Source organism: Littorina saxatilis, linkage group LG17, assembly GCF_037325665.1.
Source record: "Littorina saxatilis isolate snail1 linkage group LG17, US_GU_Lsax_2.0, whole genome shotgun sequence".
NCBI classification, from domain to species: domain Eukaryota; kingdom Metazoa; phylum Mollusca; class Gastropoda; order Littorinimorpha; family Littorinidae; genus Littorina; species Littorina saxatilis.
Genome location: NC_090261.1, coordinates 14,413,227 through 14,438,226, shown reverse-complemented (window position 1 = coordinate 14,438,226; position 25,000 = coordinate 14,413,227). Strand labels below are relative to the sequence as shown.

The 25,000-nt window shown below is 45.6% G+C and overlaps 1 protein-coding gene across 3 annotated transcripts in view; it reads right to left on the bottom strand.

Annotated features, from left to right (window-relative positions):
• Positions 1 to 25,000, bottom strand: part of LOC138952403 (estrogen-related receptor gamma-like) — a 52,545-nt gene that overhangs the window by 14,847 nt on the left and 12,698 nt on the right. For 2 of the 3 annotated variants that reach the window (XM_070324069.1, XM_070324070.1), the window contains exons 2-3: positions 15,415 to 15,829; positions 11,305 to 11,421 (exon numbers count right to left, since the gene is read on the bottom strand). In XM_070324069.1, the coding sequence (XP_070180170.1) occupies positions 11,305 to 11,421; positions 15,415 to 15,829 (532 nt within the window). Of the gene's footprint in view, positions 1 to 11,304; positions 11,422 to 15,414; positions 15,830 to 23,626; positions 24,813 to 25,000 lie in introns of those variants that run through there. The other variant, XM_070324071.1, reaches the window with a different exon arrangement.

Genomic DNA, 25,000 nt, shown 5'->3' with positions numbered 1-25,000 from the left:
GGGGTGCAATAGGTGGGGGAGGAGACACATACTCCACTGGTCAACTGGGTATGGATTTGCTGCCAATAAACGGTCCAGCCTGTTTCTTTGTCAACAACGTTTAATCTATAAATGAAGTTAAACCTCACATATACGCAATCGAATTAGTGCTAAACTTCGTTAAGCCGGTGTTTTACTTCTATTTCAATCTTGAATCAGCACCAAAGGAATACGCATACAACGCAATCCCGTTTAATGTTTTTTGTTTGTTCCAGTTGTTTGTTCAAGCCAATCCGAACAGCACTCCTACTGTACTGAAAACAACGAGACAAAGCCGTAACAGTCCCAAGACAGATTACTGTGGACGAATGCCTCATTAAAGCGAAACATTACGTCTGTACAGCACTGCAGTATATCAGGTATAAGCCCCTTTGCTGTCACACTAATCCAGGACCTGGTAGGACTCATGAGCAAGAACAATGAAATCTTCTCATGTTCCAGCATACCCCGACGGTAACGAAGTAAACTAAACCATGAATTGCACATGAGCAATTGCCAATCAAGATCATGCGGTTGGTTTAATCAATTTCTTATTCATTTGGCAAACTTCAAGAAGTTACACTATATTTAATTGGGAAAACAATATCCATCATAGATCTTGAAGATGCGTTTTCTGGCTAGGTATTATGTCATAAGATTATTGCAGATGCAGACTAAGCAACGTTTCTTCTTTAAGTTGCCATAAACTCATCTTTTTCAAGCATCTTCAGAATCTGACTTCAGAAAAGAATATTTTGTTCTATCTTCAGACACAAACTTTACAAAACAATATTTTTGGGATCTTCAGAAGATGTTTTTAGAAAGTGTTTTTTTCTTTCTTGTAGCTCCAGACGAATACTTTATAAAGGAGTATGTTCGTGTTCCTTCACAAGTGGACTTTTACACAAAGGTAGCGTTGTAGTGCTATTGCATTGTACGTGCAATATAATATATATATATATGTCTCGGAATTGAAGGTAAACCGGCCAGGCGTGTTATGTCGCTCGGTCGCCTCCTTCGTCTCGCTACACCACCCATGCAGTAACACCCAGGTCATAGGTCGGCCAGGCAGTATTTTCATAAAGCCTGCCCTGCAGATCTATTCTGCTGACCAAATATGGCCAGGGCCCTCAGAATTCACTGCCTTAATCCACGTCAATGTGTGTGACCACTGAGCCATTTTGTGTGTGGAGCCTCGACAAATACTTGTTCGTTGTGGTTGCACCCAAGAACACTAGACCACTAGCGTACATACTGCCTTATGGAATGGAAACTGTGAATTTCTACGGCCAGCCAATCTACATTACAAGCATGCACACACCCCAACGAAGTCAGTGCTTACTCATGTAAACAAGTTCAGGTCGTGGAAGAACGTCTTGTATAAACGGTCTCCGCAACGAAATATTTTCTGGTACATCAGTACTAAACGTTAGGCGGTTCTGACAGAAAACCACGAACGTCATCAAGCGTTGGAATAGAAAAATTCCACTACAGTGAATTAATCACCTGAATGTTACGGAGCTGTCCGCAAAATTCCAGCATGATACAAACCCCGAAGGCCAGACATTTGTTACCAGTCCAGCAAGAAGAGACCTTGACTTTATTTATCTTTGAAACTAAGCACACTAAGTCTTTTCTTAAGTAAGGTGAGGCTCATATTGTTCATTTACAAGCTGTGACAAATAAAATTTGCTTCTAAAACAGCGGTAACAATAAATACATCAATTTAAATGCAACAGCACAGCCAGAAAGGATGGAGGATGATACTGATAGGGTGATAAACACACACACACACACACACACACACACACACACACACACACACACACACACACACAGTGAGATCAAGTTCACAGACCATTCGTGGACAACCACTAACATTGTCTCGCCAGAATGACCAGCGGGTCAGAGTGTGAATTGCAAATGAAGCAAGCGAGCGTTTGATCAAAGGCAGCACAACACACCTCCCCTCGAGGCTTGGCGAAGATTTACACTTGTAAGCGACCACCCTGCCATGCTATTTATATACGTTTTATAACCCTCCCACACTTCTAGGCAACAGGTTACGAGTGCATAATACTAATACTCAGAATAAAAACAAAAATCAATAAATTCCATTCATAAATGGATGCACATGTACCTGTACTGAAACCCTCCTCCCACGAATAAATTCACAATCTCAAAATCGGCCCCAAAACTGAGGCGCTACCGCTATTGTTGACATAAATATCTCTACCTCTCTTCAATCCTTACATTCCGCCCTCCAATCCTCTGTCTGTCCGTCTGCCTGCCTGCCTGCCCCCCCCCCCCCCCGCTTGCAACAACAAAATGTCCGTGTTCGGCACTTATGCACAGGAACTGATTCAAACCACGAGTGTACAATGTGTGAAGATATTCGAAGCAACAGGCATGCATAATCTACAGGACCTGCGCAAAGTAAGACTGAGTAAGCTAACTACTAGATTTTTGCTTAGTTTCTAATCTTCAAAAGGTTACACGTATTCAACCTAAGAATGTAAACGTGAAAAGAAACGAGCTCGTTTGGATTAGGTTAATCGCAGACGAATAGCAGACCAACGCTGTGTTAGTCTGCACTGTGTGATAACTAGTGACGGAAACTGAGGTACAGCCCCCCCCCCCCTCTCTCTCTCTCTCTCTCTCTCTCTCTCTCTCTCTCTCTCTCTCTCTCTCTCTCTCCACACACACACACACAAACACATCTCGTCTCCCCTCACCCCAAAACTTCCAACACACCAAAACCACCACCATGCAGGCACACACCGTTTTGTTTTACACGTCTGCGCACACACCTACATGACAGACAAGCACACCTGTTCAAGCCGTGACGTGGTTTGTTGTACAGACAGACGTCATGAGCACACATGTGCACATTTATTCTGCCCTCTTGCCCTCACTATGTTTAGGACTTTAATGGCTGCATATATTGTGACGCTGGTGTCAAATAAACCATTAATACACACGGTACCGCCACATTACTACACTACACACGACGCTCAGCTGTCCCCACGTGCCTCTATTTATCGAGCGATCGATTCTAAGTGTTACTATTGTTTTATACCCATGGCGTTCTTAGGGGGTCGATCATATAATATATATATACACAAAGACATTCATGTACGGTCGCGGAGAGAGAGAGAGAGAGAGAGAGAGAGAGAGAGAGAGAGAGAGAGAGAGAGAGAGAGAGAGAGAGAGAGAGAGAGATATATATATATAGAGAGAGAGAGACTCGAGAGAGACTGGAGAGAGAGAGAGAGACGAGAGAGAGAGAGAGAGAGAGAGAGAGAGAGAGAGAGAGAGAGAGAGAGAGAGAGAGAGAGAGAAAGAAAGAGATAGAAAGAGACAGAGACATAGAGACAGCGAAAGAGAGAGAGAGAGAGAGAGAGAGAGAGAGAGAGAGAGAGAGAGAGAGAGAGAGAGAGAGAGAGAGAGAGAGAGAGAGAGACGATCATACAGACAGACTCGCAGACACACAAACTATATAATGACGGTCGGCATTAGACGCTGGCCTAACTGAGCGTTCTTCACTGAACTTTGGAAAGTCGATACGTACTTGGGCATGTAGCCAAGAAAACCCCGACTTTTTTGTTATCGTAAACATTGAATAATGGTATCAAAAACCCTTCAACCAGGGAATTCTTCACATTTAAACGTCGACTCTTCCACTCAAAGTTTATACCACAAGACGCCGAACTTTCAAACTTGTTTTTCTTTCTATTGACGAACCTGAAATTCAACTTTCAGCCCGAGGATAAATTCTCCCATAAAGAGCTCCAACACACAGCTCGATCAGAACTTGTGGAAAGGCAATCGCTAAAAAACAGCAATTCAATGCGTCTCTCGTCTTTCGAAACACCCGGGTCGATTCTGGGCTAGTCGAGACTAGAATCCAAATCGCAGCGACACCGTTACTTTCAGCGGTCTTGGACGGCTTCCAGTCAATTTAGTCGCCGAGACCGTGGTCAAACTCAATCAGCCATCAAAGCCTACTTTGACTTCGGACACATTTACTGCTTGACGGTAGAGACCATGTTTGTAAGATGAGCTGGAAAGGCGAGAGGAGGTGGGGGCAGGAGTGCGTGTTGGGGGGGGGGGGGGGGTGCAAACAGAGGCAAAGAGATATCAACAGTGAGTGGAGGCGGAGCAACGATTTACAATAATTCTCATCCTCCCTTTATAGCCGTCCGGTGCTGTTGGCGAAATCTCTCCTTAGAGTTCAGCGTGTTATCAATACCAGTTCATCCCGAGATTCCCATCAGCTAACGAGCATGTCAGATTGCTCCTTACGTCAAAAAGATCATACTCAACTTCTCTAACCAACCCCAGCCCTCCTCCCACCCACCACACCCCCTCCAACTCCCCCACTTGCCATCGACCGCTGTAACCAGCTCTGGGAGAAAGGACAGAAAGAGGCGAGAGTCGATGAAAAGATTTTTTCACCAGCACGTGCGGTACGCTTGCTACCGGCTCTTAGAACCGTGCACCGGTCTCACCGCTTCGGTCGATCGCGTCGCTTCAAAACCAATCAATAGAGCTTTTTATGAAACGACTCGCCGTAGCATCACAGATCCACAAATAAGTCACAATGCTGACACGGCAGAAAAGGCACAGTCCTAAAGACTGCCATGGTCGGCTCGGTGTACTTGATGCCTGTGGGAATTGCCAGTCGTGACAGGAAGGAACGGTGACATTCTACGCTTCTGAGCCTTACGGAGAGGACGCTTCTAGAACGGGCCGCGCGAGGAGAGGTGTAAGTGGAACGGTCGAGTCGTGTGTTGAGTATGTTTTTTTGTGTCCAATATTCAGTCCAGCGCCAAAAGGTCAAACGATGACAATTTGAAAAACAGAACTTCCCGTTTCAATCGTCAAAACATTTTTCATGGTGGGGAAAAAACCAGGAAGACTATATATATCTAGTTTCTATTACCCGCAAACCCTTCATCGATAACCCTGTCCCAGGGATCGCATAACCTGTGTCAATGGTCAAAACAAAACCCACCTCAAAACAACAAAAACACGTTTATGTTACTCCAATGTCATTGGTTTAACTATCTGCACTGCCAGACTAACGTTCCAATTTCGCTGTAACACTTTCACCGTTGTCCCGGTCTCCCCTGGGCTTCCAGCGCTAGATAATTCACAAGGTGCTGAGTTCGTGAACACGGGGGACTGTCGACTCTTTAGCGTATTGATCCATCTGGCTATAGCGTGCGGCCGCTCAATTCCCCGAGCTGTCAGAAAAAGACTGCTCCGATACTAGGTAGATGTATAAACACCTATGTCCGGTCTCTTTCTCGCCCCGGTGTAATTTCACTGATGGGCTGCGAACCCGACTGGCCTCCGAAAGCCTCAAAATTGCTCGTACATGTGCGTGACTTAATAATGGCCTGCAGTAGACAAGAAAGAGTCAAAGTGACCTCTGGAGCGTGTAAATTATCCAACTCGAGTTTTATGGCAATGTTGACATAAAGTGAAATTTTACAGCTGAGCTGCGATGCCAAGCAGAGTCAATGGTGTCATTGATTCGTTTTGGATATATCCGAATTCGTGCGCGTATACATACAAGTTCGTTTGTTTGTTTGTTTGCTTAACGCCCAGCCGACCTAAGAATAATCAGGGCGGTGCTGCTTTAACATATATATATATATATAACGTGCGCCACACACAAGACAGAAGTCGCAGCACAGGCTTCATGTCTCACCCAGTCACATTATTCTGACACCGGACCAACCAGTCCTAGCACTAACCCCATAATGCCAGACGCCAGGCGGAGCAGCCACTAGATTGCCAATTTTAAAGTCTTAGGTATGACCCGGCCGGGGTTCGAACCCACGACCTCCCGATCACAGGGCGGACGCCTTACCACTAGGCCACCGTGCCGGTCCATACATACAAGTGATCTAATAACACCATACAATGACCAAGAATGAGTCCGAGTGACAAGTGCAGCATGTAACCGTTAGACAGAGATACATTTTGAAAATATAGTGACAGGATGATGGCGCCTACGAATGCAGATTCTTTTCGAAGGTCAAAGCAAAGAACAGGTAAGCGTGAGTCGGAGTGACCTCTTCCGCACGCAGGTCCGTTATAAATTGTAAAGTTATTTTACTGAAGGGCTGCAAAACTAAGAGGGGGGGGGGGGGGTGTTTGTTCTGAAGGCCAAATTCCTGGTAAAAGCTTGTTACTCAATTGCAACGTACGATGGACAACGGTGAGTCGCAGTGACCCCAGCAGCGTGTAAGCCAGGCATAAATAGCAAATAGCCGTGACGAGGTTGGCTTGTCAAGAGCTACACGGAGCAAGAGTGTCAAGGAGAAGATTACGAAAGGGGTCTCCATGCCACTGCCACGAACATGGACCAAGGGTCTCCATTTGCCTGGTGGTGAACCCGTGCCAAGTATGCTGATGGACTGCCTCGCTCTCTGTATGCAAACACTGCACCGCCGACACATTCAGCTACAGCCCTACCGAGAGTCTCATACTGATAGTGTGGAAAAACTAATAAGTTTTGGCTTGACTATTCTCGTCCCACCCCCTCCCCTAATCTCTTTTTCTGTCCTCGCCTTTGGTAGACCTGAAAAGTAGGGCGACAGTGCATGAATGCAGGCGGGAACTACGATGATTGTTGCTGTTGAAAAGCAAAACAAGATTTCTGGAGAGCTTCCAAAGCTCTTAGCTAGCTGAACAGAGAGTTCCCAAGACTGGAAATCTCCCCAGGGTAATTCTCTATGGTAGCCCTCTTCCCACCTAAGTCGCTACTGCAAGGCAAAGGCCGTCGGCTGATCGAGGACATTGACTTTGACGCCGCAGCTGCTGTCATGATTTCCACCCTGGCACAAATGAGGGAGAGAGATCGAGGGTAATGGAGGTGGTGGGGGAGAGCTCCAGGACTGAGTCTTGGGGTTTGTTATTCGGCCAATTTCCAGAACAGGGTTCTGCAAGCAGCAGGGAATCGTTGAGCATTTCTCGGTGTTGTACACAATGAATGTGCATTCCTCTCTCTCTCTTTTTTCTTCCCCTTGCCCTCCAGGGAGGCGCGGGCTGGCCGGCAGACTGTGTGGACAAAATCGATGTGACGTGACCGCAGCCAGCACCCTCCGTGCCTATCAGCCCTGATTGCTTTCCCTCCCAGAGTATCCTCCAGACTGGGAGGGAGGAGGGGGAGAGTGGGGTCCTCAAGTCTATAAGCTGCTTAAGTCCCTTGATGTACCCTTCGCGTTTACTTCCGGTACCACCTCCAGGCGTCGCCCATGGTCGCGAGCGGAGAAGATGACGCACTCAGGAAGTCTGAGACCTCCTCCAAGCCTGGGCCCACTCCACTATTTGGGAAGGCTCACAGACTGAATGGGAGATGACGGAAAGGAGCAGGCGCGAACAGAGAGGGGGGAAGGAGCCATTGATTATCGGTCTAGACTCTGGCATTACATCACTGAAACCTAATGTTTATTCTGCGTACGACCTGCCCTTTCATCCGCCTACCACGTTCTTCCAGCGACTATGGCTATGGCCACTAGACAGGCATTTTTTTGTCTTCCAACTTTTTTTTGTAAGCTTTTTTTTTTAACCAACAATCAACGCAATCAGTCTCGTGTCGGCTTGCTTTATTTAATTTGATCACAGAGTACATCACCTAAAACACTCCTGAGGTTTTATTCTATCTTAACCTCCTGCACACACGTTTCTGAAAAAATGTTTTTGGACACAGTAGCCAACCTGTTATACACTTCGTTCACGAAATCATTTATAAATCAGCCTTAATCTTTTGGCAAACACATTGAGGTTTTGTTGTTCCAAATGCTGTAAAAAAAAAATACAAAAAAATGCGTGACTGTACTATTCTGGCCTCTTTTTTTTGGTATAGGTCTAGCATAAATTTACGTAACCCTGCCACAAGTAATGTGTGCCTAATGCAAGAGTCGTGCCTTCTCTGTAGACTCATTATAAAGGTAAGATCGATCACCCAGTGTCCTATTTCGCTAAGGGACCAGGAGCTCTGCGTAAGCCGCATGCAGAACGCGGCACTTCTCTTCAATAACGATCCTGAACATAACGGGCACACAAATCTCCCACCGAGTTTGACTCATAAAGCCGCGGTAGGAATGCCGAACTGATGTTTACATGCATTTTACACGATACCGTAAACAAACCATTTCAAAGCCATTTTGTTTTGCAGTTTTGTTATGTGCGGAATCTGGTGGATGGCCAACTGGTTGTAAACCTCTGCGCTTCATGACGGGGGCGTCCCCAACGCGTGCAGAACACGAGAGAGGCATGAGGCGACATGCCGCAAAACGTCGTGTACATACTGTTTGCCGATGATGCGCGGCTATGGACTATATAATTTTATCCGGCAATGAACACCCAGTGCACACGACAAGGGCATCTGTTTGTGGCACAGTTCAGTTAATTAAGCAACACTCCCCCTCGGCACTCTGCGCAGGTCAACTGCCACCTGGTGTTTTCAACAAATCGTTAGTCATTCACACCCTGTCAGAGGCCCAACTGTTGCGTACTTTGACACTGAACACACGTGTGCACCGTCACATTTATTAAACGCTACCACTGCATGGATTAGAACCGGTGTAACACGAAATTTTTACTCCACGAAAAATTTACTCCGGAGTAAATATTTCGTACGAAATTCTTACTCGAGTACACTTTTCGTACGAGAAAAGAACTCCCCAAGGCACGAAAAAATTACTCCCTCCACGAAATTTTTACTCCCCATTTTTTTTTACTTCCAGTAAAAATCTCGTACGCAAAAATGGGATGCGGGCGAAGGGATAATGCTAATAAGTGATCTCGCGCACACGAATGTCGCGCTACCCTCCCTCCACCCCTTCCACCACCAAGACTAACAGGGGACAAGAGAGTAAAAATTTCGTACACCGGGCATGGGAAGTTAAATTGCTTGTGTTTGGGTGAAGTAATTTATTCGTTATTTATTCGTCAGGGGAGTAACATTTTTGTACGAAATGTTTACTCGGAACTCACCTGTCTTGGGGAGTCATTTTCTCGTGAAATGGGGGAGTGCTTTTTTTGTAAAGGGAGTAACTTTTTCGTACGAAATGTTTACTCCGGAGTAAAAAGCTCGTGAGAGTAATTTTCTCGTGTTACCTGCTTCATTGTCCACACTGAGTGTGAAGAGGATATGTGAGAGGGGCGGCAAACATCGCGGATGGGGATATTAGCTTGGGGGGGGGGGGGGGGGGGGGGGCAAGGTCGCCGTGTTGTACCTAGAAGCGAGTGAAGTATGTATGCGTATGTGCAGTGCAATAAATCTGTTGACACAACGTGACCTAAATCTGTCTGAGTGCAACGACCTTTTAGCGCTGCTGTAGCGGCCGACCAACTCCGCTTAGCACAGCATTGAGTGAAGATAAACTCAAAAAAGTAAGTTGCGAAAGCGACTAATCAATCGGCCATAAACGACTGCCAATCTCATTCTTCGGGCTTTCCTCACGAAGATAAAAAGCTCTTTTCTTCCCCTAAAACGGAAGACGCTCCCCCTGGCCTGTGTGCAATAAAGTCTTGACGGTGCGTGAAGAACTGACAGTTTGGCGACAAACGGACCGGCCCTGCTTACGCAGACGTGACGTCTGAGGCCGCGGTTTGGCGCTATTGGCGTATTGATTGAGGAATGTGCGGCCTGGTATTGAACACACACTCACACATATCGACAGCGCCATCACTCACCCTCCACCACACACACACACACACACTCCTCCACACCATCTTGCCCTTGCACTGCTATGCAAACGTACGCACGCCACGCAATCGCGGAAAGAAGAGAGGCGAAGAGGAGGAAGAAAAGAAATGAAGGAGAGACGAGACGAGACGAGACGAGAGAGAGAGAGAGAGAGAGAGAGAGAGAGAAAGAGAGAGAGATGGGGTGGACAAATAATGACAGGAATGGGAGACAGAGGCAGGTAGACAGGTAGACAAGCAGACAGACAGACAGACAGACAGACAGGCTTCAAGACAGACAAGGGATGACAACAGACGCACCCTCGTCGAGAACAGAACTGAATCGAACAAATTACTACAAGACTTTGTTCTTTCACTGTCTTTTCTCTCTTGTTCTTTGTCCTGACAAACTGTTCCCCTCTCCTGTCTTTTCTCCGCAGACACACAGACAGACATACAGACACACATACAGACAGACACACACCCATACTGAGACATCGTCCATCCTCCTCTTTCCAGTCTCAAGATGCGTAAGCGTACGGCGAAAATCGATCATCACCATCCCACACACCGAACTGTCGACGTAAGTAGGGCTCAGAATCGATCCTATAAAATACTTTTTTTTAAACACAGAATGGACAGAATTAGATCAGATCGCGTTTCTTGTTTCTACTTTGAGGGATTGACGCGTGTGCAGTAAAATATATAATGCTTTATTGCACACACACAAAACCGTGGTAACATAATTCTTTCGTCATCACGGTTGTAAACCGATACACATTAGGAAACAGCATCTGCTTTTTAAGAAGAAATAATGATTATGGTATGACGCTGATGGTTTCCCTAACATGGCCAAATGGACAAAATGACGGTGGTATAGATCTGCGTTCAGCAGCGAGTGTCTTTCAACAAGGATTGCCCATGAGGCAAGCCCTGGACTCGACCCGAGTGACATAACAGACGAATGATGAGGCTGGAAATAAACGCTGACATTTGAATCCTACAGCGTGATTTGTCTTGAGCGAGGGAGTGCCTGAAGTGAACGTTTCCGTCTATCTCCAGGATGTGGCAATTTGATACATTATCATTCTGCGTAAGAGAGAAAGTTTTTCAAGGTAACAGAGAGAGAGAGAGAGAGAGAGAGAGAGAGAGAGAGAGAGAGAGAAAGAAAGAGATAGAAAGAGACAGAGACATAGAGACAGCGAAAGAGAGAGAGAGAGAGAGAGAGAGAGAGAGAGAGAGAGAGAGAGAGAGAGAGAGAGAGAGAGAGAGAGAAAGTTTTTCAAGGTAACAGAGAGAGAGAGAGAGAGAGAGAGAGAGAGAGAGAGAGAGAGAGAGAGAGAGAGAGAGACAGAGAGAGACAGAGACAGAGAGACAGAGAGAGACAGACAGACACACACTGCAGACAGAGCGAGAGAGAAATTATAGCACTTTGTTCTGAGCATTTCCTCCAACCTGTCCTGACACCAACTAAACAACTTACATGACATCCATCACATGAGAATGAGACAGTCAGACAGGCAAACGGACAGTCAGACAGACAGACGGACAAACAGAGAGAGCGAGCATTTTGCTTACCTTCTCTAAGCATGCCGACACGTAGACATTTCTGGAAGCGGCAAGCTTGGCAGGCCTTCCTGCGACGTTTGGTAATCTCACACTCCCCACTGGCAGGACAAGAGTACTCTATATTTCCTGTAGCACAGACAAAACAGACACAAGTTTATGACAAATTGAATGATAATTCAAACACTAACTTAATTTTTTTTTTATTCAAGAAACAAAAAAATTAAAAAATATGCCAGAATCTTCTACTTCCATGAGAGGTCATTGATTTCCGTCCAGGAAAACTACACAAAGACCCATAAAATATCACTCAAAATAATTAATTCATATGCTGCCCTTTTGCGTTTTCCTACAGCAGACGGCTAAAACTATCCAGTGACATTTCTGTCTGCTGGCTTCCTTGATCGAACTTGTTTGTCGGTTTATGCGGGAAAATCTCTCTCTCTCTGTCTCTCGTTGGTGTATCTGTCTCTGTATATATCGCAAGCTTGTCAAAGTGTACAGGTGACAAGTTTAACGTGAACGTCTAAACTCAAATCGTAAAACTACGTAAGCATAATTAAGGCATTTCAAGCTGTTGTATTGTGCTTGTCGAGTTCTGTACGAGGTACATGAAGGCAAAGACATCAACTACAAAACAACAAAAACATTAACGCAAAGTAGTGGGGCATTATTAACTCAGCCTCCCTTGACTGTGTCGGTTCAGGAAGGTAGGTGGTGGTTAACAGGTAAGCTGTGCACAGTCGCATACCGAACACGGGTCACTGATCAGGCCTGGCACCGTGTATGCACTGCCTTGGCAAAGTAGCAAGGACTGTCTGATTTACTTCTTGTCGGTGTGTTTTGTTGTTATGTATTTACATACAGTCTGTATGCGTAGGGAGTCGGGGTGGGTGGAGGGGGAGGGGGGGGGGGCATCGTGTGCGTGGATGTTGAATAATTTTGCATTCCATCGCTTGCAAAACTAAAACTAAAAGCTTATCACACCTACATTTCAACATTACCGATTGCAAGTGCTTAATGAGCAGAATGTATTGTAAGTGCAGAGCACGAAAAAAAAAGAGAAAAAGAAAAAAAGAGCTTTTTTTGTAAACAAAAGTAACCGAGTTTAGCTGACTTTCCGTCATCAAATTCTGTTTCTGACACGGGGGCAAGGCTCGTGGCATACACAAACACTTTACACAGATCCACGTACAATTCTGAGTATGCACAGACACGCACACCGCGCATAACTAGCTTGTAGATGAACCGCCAATGTTTGGGGTCAACAAACTTCCACAGTAGAGACATGGGGATCGACGAAATAACGAAGTGTGAAAAATGTATGTACTGTTATGTACAGTGCACTAATTCATCACAGTCCATGCCAAACTTATGACGGCTTTTTATCTATTATACCACTACCACACACACACCACAATACGAATACAACAACACAGCAAAGACGAGAACCATGTGGTGTACTGTCACTATGCCAAACATGCACTGAGCCGTTATATAACGCACAGTGGTCTGCGATCAAACATGTGGAATCGAAGGCCGAGGGTGTGTGTGTGTGTGTGTGTGTGTGTGTGGGGGGGGGTGACGCACAACCATTGGTCATGCATCTTACATACATATATATATACATGTGCAAGAGCAAGTTGTGAAGTTTCTTTCATGTCAGATTAGCCTCTGGGCGGAAAACGGGATGCATAGACCTGTCACTCTAATCTGAGACTCATCCGGCGAAGGAACCATTCCAGGCATCGTTTCAATGCATGCATTGTCAAATATGTAGGAGCACAGTATGCATGTCTATTACCTCACCCATCCCTCCCTTCCAGCCAATTTCTCAAACGAAAACAATATATAAGGCCAAAAAAAAAAAGGTCTGTTTACGGTAACATAGGCCCAAAAAATAGGGTCGGTAGGTCGGATTGGTTTTTTTTTTTTTTTTTTTTTTTCCAAAAAACCATATTTTACGTTATTTTGCCAAAAAACCAAGATTTTTTTTTTTTTTTCCAAATGCCAAAAAAAAGTCTAGGGTGGCGCGAAAAAAATAGGGTCGGTCGGGTTACCGTAAACAGACCTATTTTTTTTTTGGCCTAACAGGGACCCCTATCAATGTTGACAAAACACTGCATAGAAATTAGCCAAGGGCAATGTGCTGGGACTTTGTTTCTTTATTTTTTTTAGGGGGGGGGGGGGATCTTCTTTTATAACAGGATTCATACCACACACACACACAAAATCAAAGTCGTGTTCATAATCCTACATTGAACCTAGTGCTTAGAACTGCCAAAAAAGCAATGTTCATACATTAGTATTTTCTTACCAATCCACAACAACAACACTGGAACATTTTCAGTGCGAGCAACTTTTTTGTAATGAATTGAACAGTCAATGGGCTTGTATTGGAAAGCAATTATTCTATGCACCTATACTCCGGTGTCAAAAGTCTCTTCTGGGGTGAAAAGGGTTACTGACCGAAGCACCAACATAAAACATGTTTCGCTGCGGTCACATACTTACAACTGATCTTTTTTTTAACCACCTGTGCAACGCCCGACAAAAAAAGTAAACTTAGTCAACGATTTTCGACAACCCCTCGTGGGAGGGCTTATCAAGCATGCGTTGAAGACTGAGTCAACAGTCTTTTGTCAGGCAGTGGTGATCCCGCCATCAATCACTCCAGTGCGTTCAGCCGTTTGCCTTTCAACCCCTGACATACTGACACACTGATCAATTCAATTGGTGTTAACTGGGCGATTTTTCTACCTTTTTTTCTTTTCTGAACTACCACTCTGGGAAACGTTCGCTTAACAATTGGCTACCACTAAAAATACAGTTATTTTGGGCTGACTTCCAATGCAAACAATGAATGCCTGGTTAAACTGCAATGAAATGGAGACAGGATTTACTCGTACAATTGGCGACAACTAACAAATGCCAATATCAGATCAGTCTCCACCGCTCAAGTTTGATTCCCGCTATAGTATAAATAATGTTATCAAGGAGCATTGATTCCAGTCCCTAGGACCATTACTGAAGCACGTGAAGTCAATGACATGAGCTAAAAATAGCACAGCAATCTGACGGTGGTATGCTGCGTCGCCATGTCCTCAAACTAGGTCAACAACTAAAGTGCCGAAATACTATCGAGCGTAAAGATAAGGCTTGACCCGAAAGGTTTGATAGTCGATCCGTTACACCCCTCTCATTAGAGAACAATTCTCTCTCTCTCTCTCTCTCTCTGTCTCTGTCTCTGTCTCTGTCTCTGTCTCTGTCTCTGTCTCTCTCTCTCTCTCTCTCTCTCTCTCTCTCTCTCCCTCCCTCTCGCGGGAGCACGCACGTAGGCCGGAAGAAAGTTGCAATGAAGCATTGAGCGATCCGGGGAAATACAACAACCCGGTATTGAATGCTTCTCTTCCTACAAAACTTGCTTTGTGCCAAGTGCTGTTCACGAGCAACTAAACTGCAATTTACAAATACTAAGTTTTCTCTGAGCAGAATTTGATGTGTGTTATGTAAAAGGCTCCTTAAAATGTATGCGTCACGGCTCGCGACCTTCTAAAACAAGCAATACACCATCGCCCGCTTAACTTGCAATGCTAGGTATCCTTAAAGTTAAACTGATCGTATTATCATTATCAAATGCTAGATGTCCCAACTTTAGTTATATCATTTCCCTCAAGATCAAAAATACCGTTAAACCCACGCAATAGCAAACCTACATTGCTGTCAGACAGACACTGGTTGCTATGGCAATACTTCCTCTCGTTGACGATATTCTGGACAATTTGACAATTCTGGATTTGTTTCAATTACTACAGGTCACTAATCTACCACGAACGTTAAAAGATTTTCGAAGTGCACAAGCTTCTTTGTTTTCTCTAACATCACTTTGAATAAGTTTAGCTGGACTACAAAATTATTATTTTTAATTATAGAACAATACAGCATCTAGAGAGAGAGAGAGAGAGAGAGAGAGAGAGAGAGAGAGAGAGAGAGAGAGACAGACAGACAGACAGACAGACAGACAGACAGACAGACAGACAGACAGACAGACAGACAGAGACAGGCAGACAGAGAGAGAGATGGAGACAAATAGAGAAAGACACAGCCAGAGAGCCACCTCACCTTGAATGGTGCGCTTGAAGAAGGCCTTGCAGGCCTCGCAGGACGAGACGCCGTAGTGGTATCCCGAGGCCACATCACCACACACAAGACACAAGCGCTTGAGCCCGTCGGGGCTGTCCTGGTCCGAGCCCAGCGTGCTGCTGGAGCAGAAGTCTATCACCTTGCCGTTCTCCACACTGACCGGGGAGATGTTGCCGCTCTCTGTGCTGTCGCCCTGGTAGGAGCGGTCCGAGGCGTAGTCATCCTGGGTGGGGTAGTCGGCGAAGAAGTCGCGGGAGAAGGGCTCGTCCAGCGTGGGCTGGTTGCAGCGGCTGAGGCCCATGGGGCTGTTGGGCTCGCACTTGATCTGCGTGTCCAGGTCCATGTTGGACCACAGGGTCCCCAGGTGATAGGCTATGTTAGCTTCGTCTGTGTCCTGCAACACGCACAAAGATAGGGAACAGGTTAGACAATGTATCGTGGAGTAGTTTTGCTTTTGCAGATTCTTTAAAGGACTAGGCTATGATCGCTTGGTCTATGTCCTGCAACACGCACAAGGACAGGGAACAGGTTAGACAATGTATCGTGGGGTATAGTTTGATTTTGCTGGTTCTTTCCAAGGACTAGGCTATGTTAGCTTCGTCTGTGCCCTGCAACACGCACAATGATAGGGAACAGGTTAGACATCGTACCATGGTGTCGGTTGCTTTCGCCGATTCTTTACAAGACTAGAGTCAAAGACGGCTACAGGATACAGTTAGACACACCAGTGCACTGTCAGTCATTAGGTTAGTAATAAGTCGCTCTAGCTCCGACTGCATCCCACACATCACGCACAAGGACGGGAACTAGCCTATTACAAGGATGACTGCACGGACATAAGTATACCACAGGTCAACATGGACGAGTATCGATTTTCCTCGCACAGTAAGTCACTAAAGCCAGCCAGTCACGCTAGCTTTGTGTCCGTCCTGCAAATAGCACACGCGAATAGAAACGGGGTCTTTAACCCGAGTACCCACTCACTCCGCAAATCATAATTTCCTGTCACTGTCACGCAGATCTGTGCCCCCAGAATACCTAAGGCTTGAAACAGGGTCTTGGTACACAGGAAAACAGTAAATTAAAGCTTCGCCTGTGCTCTAGATCCAGGCAAAAATGAGCACAGCTACCCTTCTTTGACGTCCAAGGAAAGTGGTACAAGGTCAAGATTACCCGTCAGAAACGTCCCTCGACAAAACAGACCATGCTAAGCCAGTCTCGTCTGCGTCTATATTAAATTTTACGAAGGATGGGCACAGGGGTTTAACGAAATCAGCCGACAAACAAATCCCCGCGCGTTCTATATTTAGCCTTTATCCACAGACGAGTTCAATAAAAATCGAACGATTAGCAAAATCCAGCATATTACGTTAACTTCATCAGTGTTCATTTTATACAAGAGGATTGGTAACACGAGTAGACTTAGCAAAGTAAAAGTGCGAAGTTACAATAAGTTAAGACTGCCTAATCTCAGTTAATCTTGCGACCAGCATTGGCAGTAGAGTGATCTTAAGTTTCGACTGCACCCTGTAACAATGCCAAAGGGGTTTCAGGACTTAGCAGCCCAATTACCATCCCTCTAGGGTTTTGCTTTCTATATCTAGCAACGGACTGATCACAAGAGAACGATGATTGGGAGAGTTGAGCGAATGCCATGCTCTCAAGATACAAAACATGGTTCAACGTCTTCTCAAAGGACGCTAATTAGTCACCCACCTTTTGGTATTGCGCTAGAAATCTGTCTCAGTCAGATAAGCGCCGACTGGGTAATAAGACCTAAGCTAGCGTAATAATCACCGACGTATGCTGACGTCAAGTCGCTCATTACAAAGCCTGTGAGTAGGTCCCACACAATACTGAAGACATGTGATGACGAGACTTCAAGAACAATGCATGGTTCAATAAGGGTCAAAATCATCCACACCACATACAAAAATCACGACTGAAGAAATCCCAGGGGCATCCAGTTCCACTGCGACAAAAAGCAGCCAACACACAACACTCAGGGAGTGCGGCGCTCGGACACAATATGGATGACGCAGACACACAGTTTCACAGCCGCGTAATGTTCAGATCATAACTTGAAAACAGCAACGCGTGAACACCCACACGCGAGACAAGAGAGACTAATCTTCCATACCCCGCTGACGGTGCCAGAAGCGACCGATCTGTGCACACAATACCCACCGTTTACACAGTCAGAACAAATCAGAACACACCAGATATGCTTTGTTAGCACTGGCCGTTAGCAGAGATCACGGTGGGTTTTTTGTTACACAGAAGAGAGGTCTGCAACTAGTACTATCGCAGAGATCACTGGCTCGGCTAGTAGCAACAACACATCATCTGCTCATCATCAGAAAGTATACAGAAGCCGGCGCAGAGCTGTTATACACAACTGCGTATATATATACATCGACATGCTGCACTTCGAGGAAAACTGAGGCAGAAACTGCAGATGTAGAGACGTACAAGTGTTCAAACACGGACTGTAGAACACAGTGAAGAAGCTCTAGAAGAGAAGACAAGATAGAAGAGAAGAGACAAGCAATGGCAGATTGCCCCGTTCCATCATGCCGGCACCACGCGTCAATGGCCGCTGACTGTCAGAACCAGAAACGCGGCCATCATCAACTGGAGCTTACGCCTATCAGTGGAATGACTGCCGCACCATTGGGACAGTAAGGGATGGGGGGTGAAAGGGGGGATGTGGAGATAGTAAAAGACTAATGTAGCGTGCAAGGGATGACAAAAGACTAATGCAGCGTACTACCTGTCGTGTAGCCGGACCTTTGACGCGGTAACAGTGACACCTACCTATCAATGACCTCACGCATCACTCGCTCCGATAGTGTGCACAGAACAACGGAGGAAAGACAGCACGGCACTAATGATGATTCAGGCCGAGTACCTGTTTCCTTCCACTTGACGGTTCTGGTAGATAATTCATTAGCTCCACCCACGCAACACTGAGCCCTGCGCCGAGCAGGAACCTGATAAGACTGTGCTGGAAATGTCACGTATGCATTCTCTTTGAGTGCGCACGTGGAAACCGCCGCTTCTTCTGTAAACCGTTATGTATCTGGTCCGCTTTAAAACATTCAAGGCTTATATTTCGACCTACTTTCCACCCTAAACGCCTTTCATTGGATTTTGCTCTTTTATTTACTCCTGCAATGCCTCTGAATGGCAAAACTTGGCACACACTAATACAACTTGTCACAGGCCACCTCTGCACTGCTGTAGAGGGTCTCGGATCTGTTTTGAAACATTCAAGGCTACCGTTTAAACCTACTTCTGTTATACTCATAACTCAGTGGTTATACTGCGCCACACACAGGCTTTTCGCTGAGGTTTCCCCTGCAGCTCGTCTGAAATGCTCAACTTCGTACACGTGCAAACCGTCACAACATGTGCACGTCGTTGTCTGAAGTCTACTTCTGAAACGTTCAATGAAAAACTTTGAAACATTCAACGCCAAAAGTTCAACCTACTAACTACTTTCAACGCCTTTCAATGGCTCTTGGCTGTTTCTTTTGATTCCCTCCCACAAAACCGACCTGTTGCTAAGTTTTCTGTTCTTTTCTTTGATTTTACTCATTGCGATCCCTTTGAAGCGCACAATGTGTTGGTGTCGTCTCCTCACAGCAGGTCGGCGGGTTGGAACAAAACGACGGCGTGACTCGGCCACACGGGCCGGGATCAGTATTGTGTGAGGTTGACAGGAAACTGTCCAGTTAGCACAGACTGTCACATTGTCCTACTTGTCCTCTTCACTCACCAGCCAGTCGGTCAATCAACGACAGCACTGCCCCGGTTTAACCCTAGCCACAAAAGCTTTGCACAGCTACAAAAACTCGCTAAAAAACCGAAGACAGCTAAACTGAATAATGTTACGAAGCAACAAACGACCAAACACACAGCTACTGCCTGGCAAACAAGGAAAACTCGCTGAACCGAATAAAGCTCAACTGAAAAACCAACACACAACTCCTGTGAAATAAATTTCAACAGTAATGGTAATGCCCTGGGTCTTTTATGTCTCTAATAAGTTCAACCCACACTTATTACACAGTCTAAAGTAAAATATCAATTACTTTTCAATTAGCTTCGTGTACACTACATTGGGGTGTGCACGTTAAAGATCCCACGATTGACAAAAGGGTCTTTCCTGACAAAATTGTATATGCATAGATAAAAATGTCCACCAAAATACCCGTGTGACTTGGAATAATAGGCCGTGAAAAGTAGGATATGAGCCGAAATGGTTGCGATCTGCTGGCCGATGTGAATGCGTGATGTATTGCGTAAAAAAAATCCATCTCACACGGCATAAATAAATCCCTGCGCCTTGAATATGTGCGCGATATAAATTGCATAAAAATAAAAATAAAAAATAAATAAATCCCTGCGCTTAGAACTGTACCCACGGAATACGCGCGATATAAGCCTCATATTGATTGATTGATTGACTTTTTGCCACTGCTTTCTGTCAATGTCGACTGTTGAGTCAGCGAGACACTGAACATGTTGAATGAATTAACTATTGGCTTTGCGAATTTTGTGCTTAGGAATATTTCCTTCTCCGGTTTGCTTCAGATAAGCTGAGTAATCAACGTGACATTACATACACGCATGTAGAGATCTATTAAATGTCAGCAATCATTCTGGCATTTTTGTTGTTGCACAGTACCCGCTGTTTATAAATAAGCATCAAATTTCTCGTTTCGTTGTTTGATAATAAGCATTGTAACAATCGTCCATTAGGGTATTTTCGCTGTCATTGTATAGAACAACATCGTTACTTAAACGGCGGCTTTATTCGGTTCTTTCAAAGTATAATAAACACAGAGACACACCACCATCAAGTGGTATCATCATTCTATGAATAAAGAGGCTTTCGTGGCACTGCCGTCCTTTCACCCTGGACAAGCAGGCGAAACACAGCACAGGTAATTACCCAATGTTTATGGACAGTAGCATGACTGGAACGGGGATAACGTGCGACGGGTTGACAGCAGACCAACGGAGCAACACACTCTCAGAGAAAAAAAATACAGTGCCAACAACAGACCTCCTACGGCAAGAAGCCGATAAGAAGCTTTGATGGTGGGAGTGGGACCAAAGATCTTCTACGGCTTCGCTCTTTGGTAGGACGTAGCAGCCCAAAACAAACCACAGACAAAAAGTAGAATACAAGAAAAAGGATTTCAGCCACGCAATCGCACACGAGGAATTTTGATGCGGCTGTTGTGCGAGGCTCTTTTTGAAAGAGGGGGAGAGAGAGATAGGTTGGTAGAAGAATTAAGGTAGTGAAACGATAACACTTTCACATCTTGTAGTAGATGGAGATGATGAGGTAGGGCGGTACCAACGTTACCTGCCTTCTCCACCTAACACACCCCTACAATAAAAAAAAAATAAAAAAAGAGGGCGAGCAGGTGTTTTATCGCTTCACAAGAGCCGTTCACCTTGGCATCCATGCGAAAGTTTGCTAAGAGGGGTAAAGACAAAGCAACGGAAGAGAGAGAGAGAGAGAGAGAGAGAGAGAGAGAGAGAGAGAGAGAGAGACAGAGACAGAGACAGAGAGATAGAGAGAGACAGACAGACAGACTGGGGGAGATGGGGTGTTTATACGCCAAATCCCCCAATCAAAACATGAAAACCTCATGCCAGGCTCCCCAATCAAAACATGTCAGGTGTATACATGTATCAGGTGAAGGAGAGAGAGAGGGGGCGTGAACTATCTCCACTAGGTCGCGGTTTCTTGGCACAAGTCCTGGCATATTATTTTCCCAACCTGCCTGTCCTACCGCATTGCACTGCCTCGAATAATGCCAGAGCTACGGTACTGTCAGGCACAGGTGTGCGTGGGACTCGAAAGAATAATACCAACGACTGTATTCACGCACACCAATTCTCATACCCGCTCCTTTTCCATGGACCTCGCAAGCGAAGCATAACCCAATGCTTACATACTCGAAGGAAGGAAGTGAGGGTAGGGAGGGGTAGGGCTAAGGAAGACGAAGGTGTGGGGGGTAGTGGGCGGGTGGGTGAGAGAAGTTAACCAGAGATCGGTGCCAGACTCGACACCACGAACACTGGCACCGACACGCTGGCGTGACAGACAAGACGGGCGGTGTGCGCGAATCCTATTAGTATTAGTATACCCTACCTGCATTAAGCCTCAAACAACCTGTAGAGTTTTTAGCAGGCGACGAGTGGAACAGGTTCTGATTGCTCGTCCGACCAAGAGGGGAAGGGGAAGACAAGTACAGTGGGTTGGGGTCGGGTCAGTGACTGGCTGATTGGCGCCTGTTCAAAGGGATTTAGCAAAGCACAAAAGCTGCTGGATACAATGCAGGCAGAGACTGCCCTAACTCCAGGCAGCCCGGCAGCTTTGTCCGGAACACTGAAACACCCTGCCACTAAACGGGAATCGAATGTCACCGTGTGAGGTAGCCCTGTATTGACGTCACTCCATGCACAATATGCTGCACGGTACGGGTCTATAACACTACGCACGTACGTACGAGTTTGATTGGACTTGGCGCCTTTGCAACATTCCTTACAACACACTGATTCCTCACACGCCGTCAGTTTCCTGAACGCACTGCGAAAAACGCAGAAATATTGCCAGCCAACATTAATGCTAACACTTAACTTGGAGCACCAACCACTTTCCTAACAACACACTGATTCCTATAAACAATGTTGTTTCAAAGACGTTACCTGAATGCACGATGCACTAAGAACGCAGAAATACTACACAACACTAAAGCTAATACTTACAAGCCTTAACTAGACTAAATTTGGAGCCACTACCACATTCCTCGCAACCGTTTTCTGAACGCAGTATCTGAAGTTAGTCCAAACTCAGAATGTATGTGAAACACCAACACTAAAACCACTTCTCACACTCTGAGTTTTATTGATCCTGGCACCTCTACCAGATTCCTCACACCTGTTTTCTGAACGCACTATCCAAAGATAGACAGAACTGATAAATATGGAACACTGTTAGTGTTACTAAAAGCACTTTTCTGAGTTTTGCTGAACTGTGTGCCTCTAACGCACTAATTCTTCATGAACCCTCCCTGAACCAACTTCTTTGCTGGCAAATCTAAAGCTAGTCAGAACACAAAAGCATTACTCATTGGTTTAAACTGTTTTATTCAACGTTTGTGCATTATTTACAAAAAAACGCATATAGAGTAAACAACAACAAGCATAATGCTTATAGTGGTGTTTACAATTACTCATTGTCTGAGATCGATTGAACTTGGCACCTCTGCCACGTTCCTTTCAGCTACTGTTTTGTGCACACACTACTATTGTGGGTAAAACCTTTAAGTAAAGCCAGAACTCAAAACTACGGAAAACTAAGACTAAAGGACTACTATTAATTACAAATCAGTTCTAATCGAACCTGGCGTCTCAAACACATTCGTTAGAGCTTTTTTTTCTTCTTCTTCCCTGAACGTACTTATACTATTGTAATGCTAGTCCCAAGTCTAAACCTAGAACTCAGAATAACGGCAAACACCAAAACTACTACTCACAGTGGGAGATTGATCGAACTCGGCGCCTCTGGCATAATTCTCGAAACCCTTTCTTGCGCGGGGCACTGCCTTAGAAATTCTTTAGTCCGTTAGAACACAGTAACAAATCAACCCAACACCCAAACCACTGCTGATAATCTCCGCAAAGGTCGGCGCTTTCCTTGCAAGTTGCACATTCCTATACTAGCAAGAGATTATCTCGTCAAGCAGCAAATATTCGCCGATATGTATTCCTTGGACTCAAGTGGGAACAAATCATGAGTGAAACACTATCGCTGGTAGATACACGCAACAGTCGAGCGACTTTACGCAAATGCATGATAATAATACTCTTTCACTGACTATTCTCGCTGTAAAGATACCCGACACGAAATACGAAACGCGCTGTGAAGTTGCGTCATCGAACGGCACAATCACCGTTCAAACTTGTAATAATAGCAGTCTACATAGGGCCAGGGCTCTGCTTGCGTCACTACGCTCTACAAATACTCAGCGTAAAATAGCTCAGCAATTTCAAACACAGTCCGCACAGTATAACCTGAAACAGATCGATCAAATCACACACACACACACACACACACACAGGCAACACACATCAAAGCAAGAGAGAAACAAATCCCATAGCTTACTGAGTCAACATCCAGCATACCGCTTGAGAGCAGAGTGTCTTCGTTGCTAAGTAGGTTTTCCAGACTTGCTGATTTTACCGCACAGATGCTAAGTCCTGAGGTATAAGCCGAAGCAAAAACAGAAAAGGTGGGCGAAACTTTAAAAAAAAAGAAGACGACGACAGTGAAAAGAAGAAAGTGTAAAGTAGAGTGGACGTGAAGCACTGACGCCCCAGATGAGCAGAACGTGAGGTCAAGTCCACGCACAGGTATCCAGCTGAGCTGGGGGCCACATTGGACGTCACTTCAACAACTTTATTCCTCACCAACTTCTTGTCAAGCTGCACTTGTGCTACACTCAGCTAATACTGTTGCTTGGTGGTAGCAGTATAACTATAAGTAGTGGTAGCAGTGAGTAACAGAATGTAAGTACACTGCGTCTATAAATCTCGCTCCAGGACGAAGACTGGCGGTGGCAGCAAAGCAAAGTATAGGAAGGGTGCGAGCGGTTCAATACTCGCAGAGTTCCAATGCTGGCCGTATCGGCAATACACTGCTGCTCGCCCCACCACAAGAGTGCTATTTGAAATGCTCGCCTTTTTTTCTTCTTGCACAACGGCCCCGCCGCCACTCGCTTGCTGCTTACGTACGTCTATAACCTCTTACCTTCCACCACGAATGTCAATGACTGCTAAGCCATCTGCCTTGCTACCTGTGAGCGCATTTGTGTAAGCCTGGAATTGTTATCCCGGCTCTGGCCATATGCCCAACCGCTTGCGCACAAACCCAGCACAACACACAAGCTCAGCGAATCGAACCGGTGAGCCGCGTGTTCAATGCCGCAAGACGTCGTTCAACCCCCTCTTAGAATACCCCTACCCTCATTAGGCAGGCCAGAAGAAAAGTACTGATGCAACTGACGACGTGTCTGTCCCAACATATAACTTTATTTTTGTTTATTACCGGGCGAGAGACAGAGAGATGGAACTGTCTTGCCCGCGTCAGTCCAAGTCGTGGAGACCATTGGCATGAATCGATAAGTGCAGGCAGCGCTGGCAGTCCGTCTCCCAGAGCTCCTTTTGCTGTCAGTGAAGGAACTGGTCGATGAACGGAGTTCAATCACCTCGCGCAGCAGGCCGTGGGGTCTGGCACCAACAACTCCCACAAAAATCGCTGAGCTGAGCTCAATTCCTTTCTGCTAGTGCTAGGTTCAAAGAAAGGGAGGGGGGGGGGGGGGCGAACTTCAGAAAATACTGTACACTAAAGCCGACAAAAGAATCAGTTGGCGTCGTTTGTTTCTGCCAGCTCATTAACTCTGACCGGTCGTGCCTCGACCCGAATCCACCTCAAGTTTAGTTCAGCGTGGAAACCAGCGATGCAGTGGTTTAGTCTTTA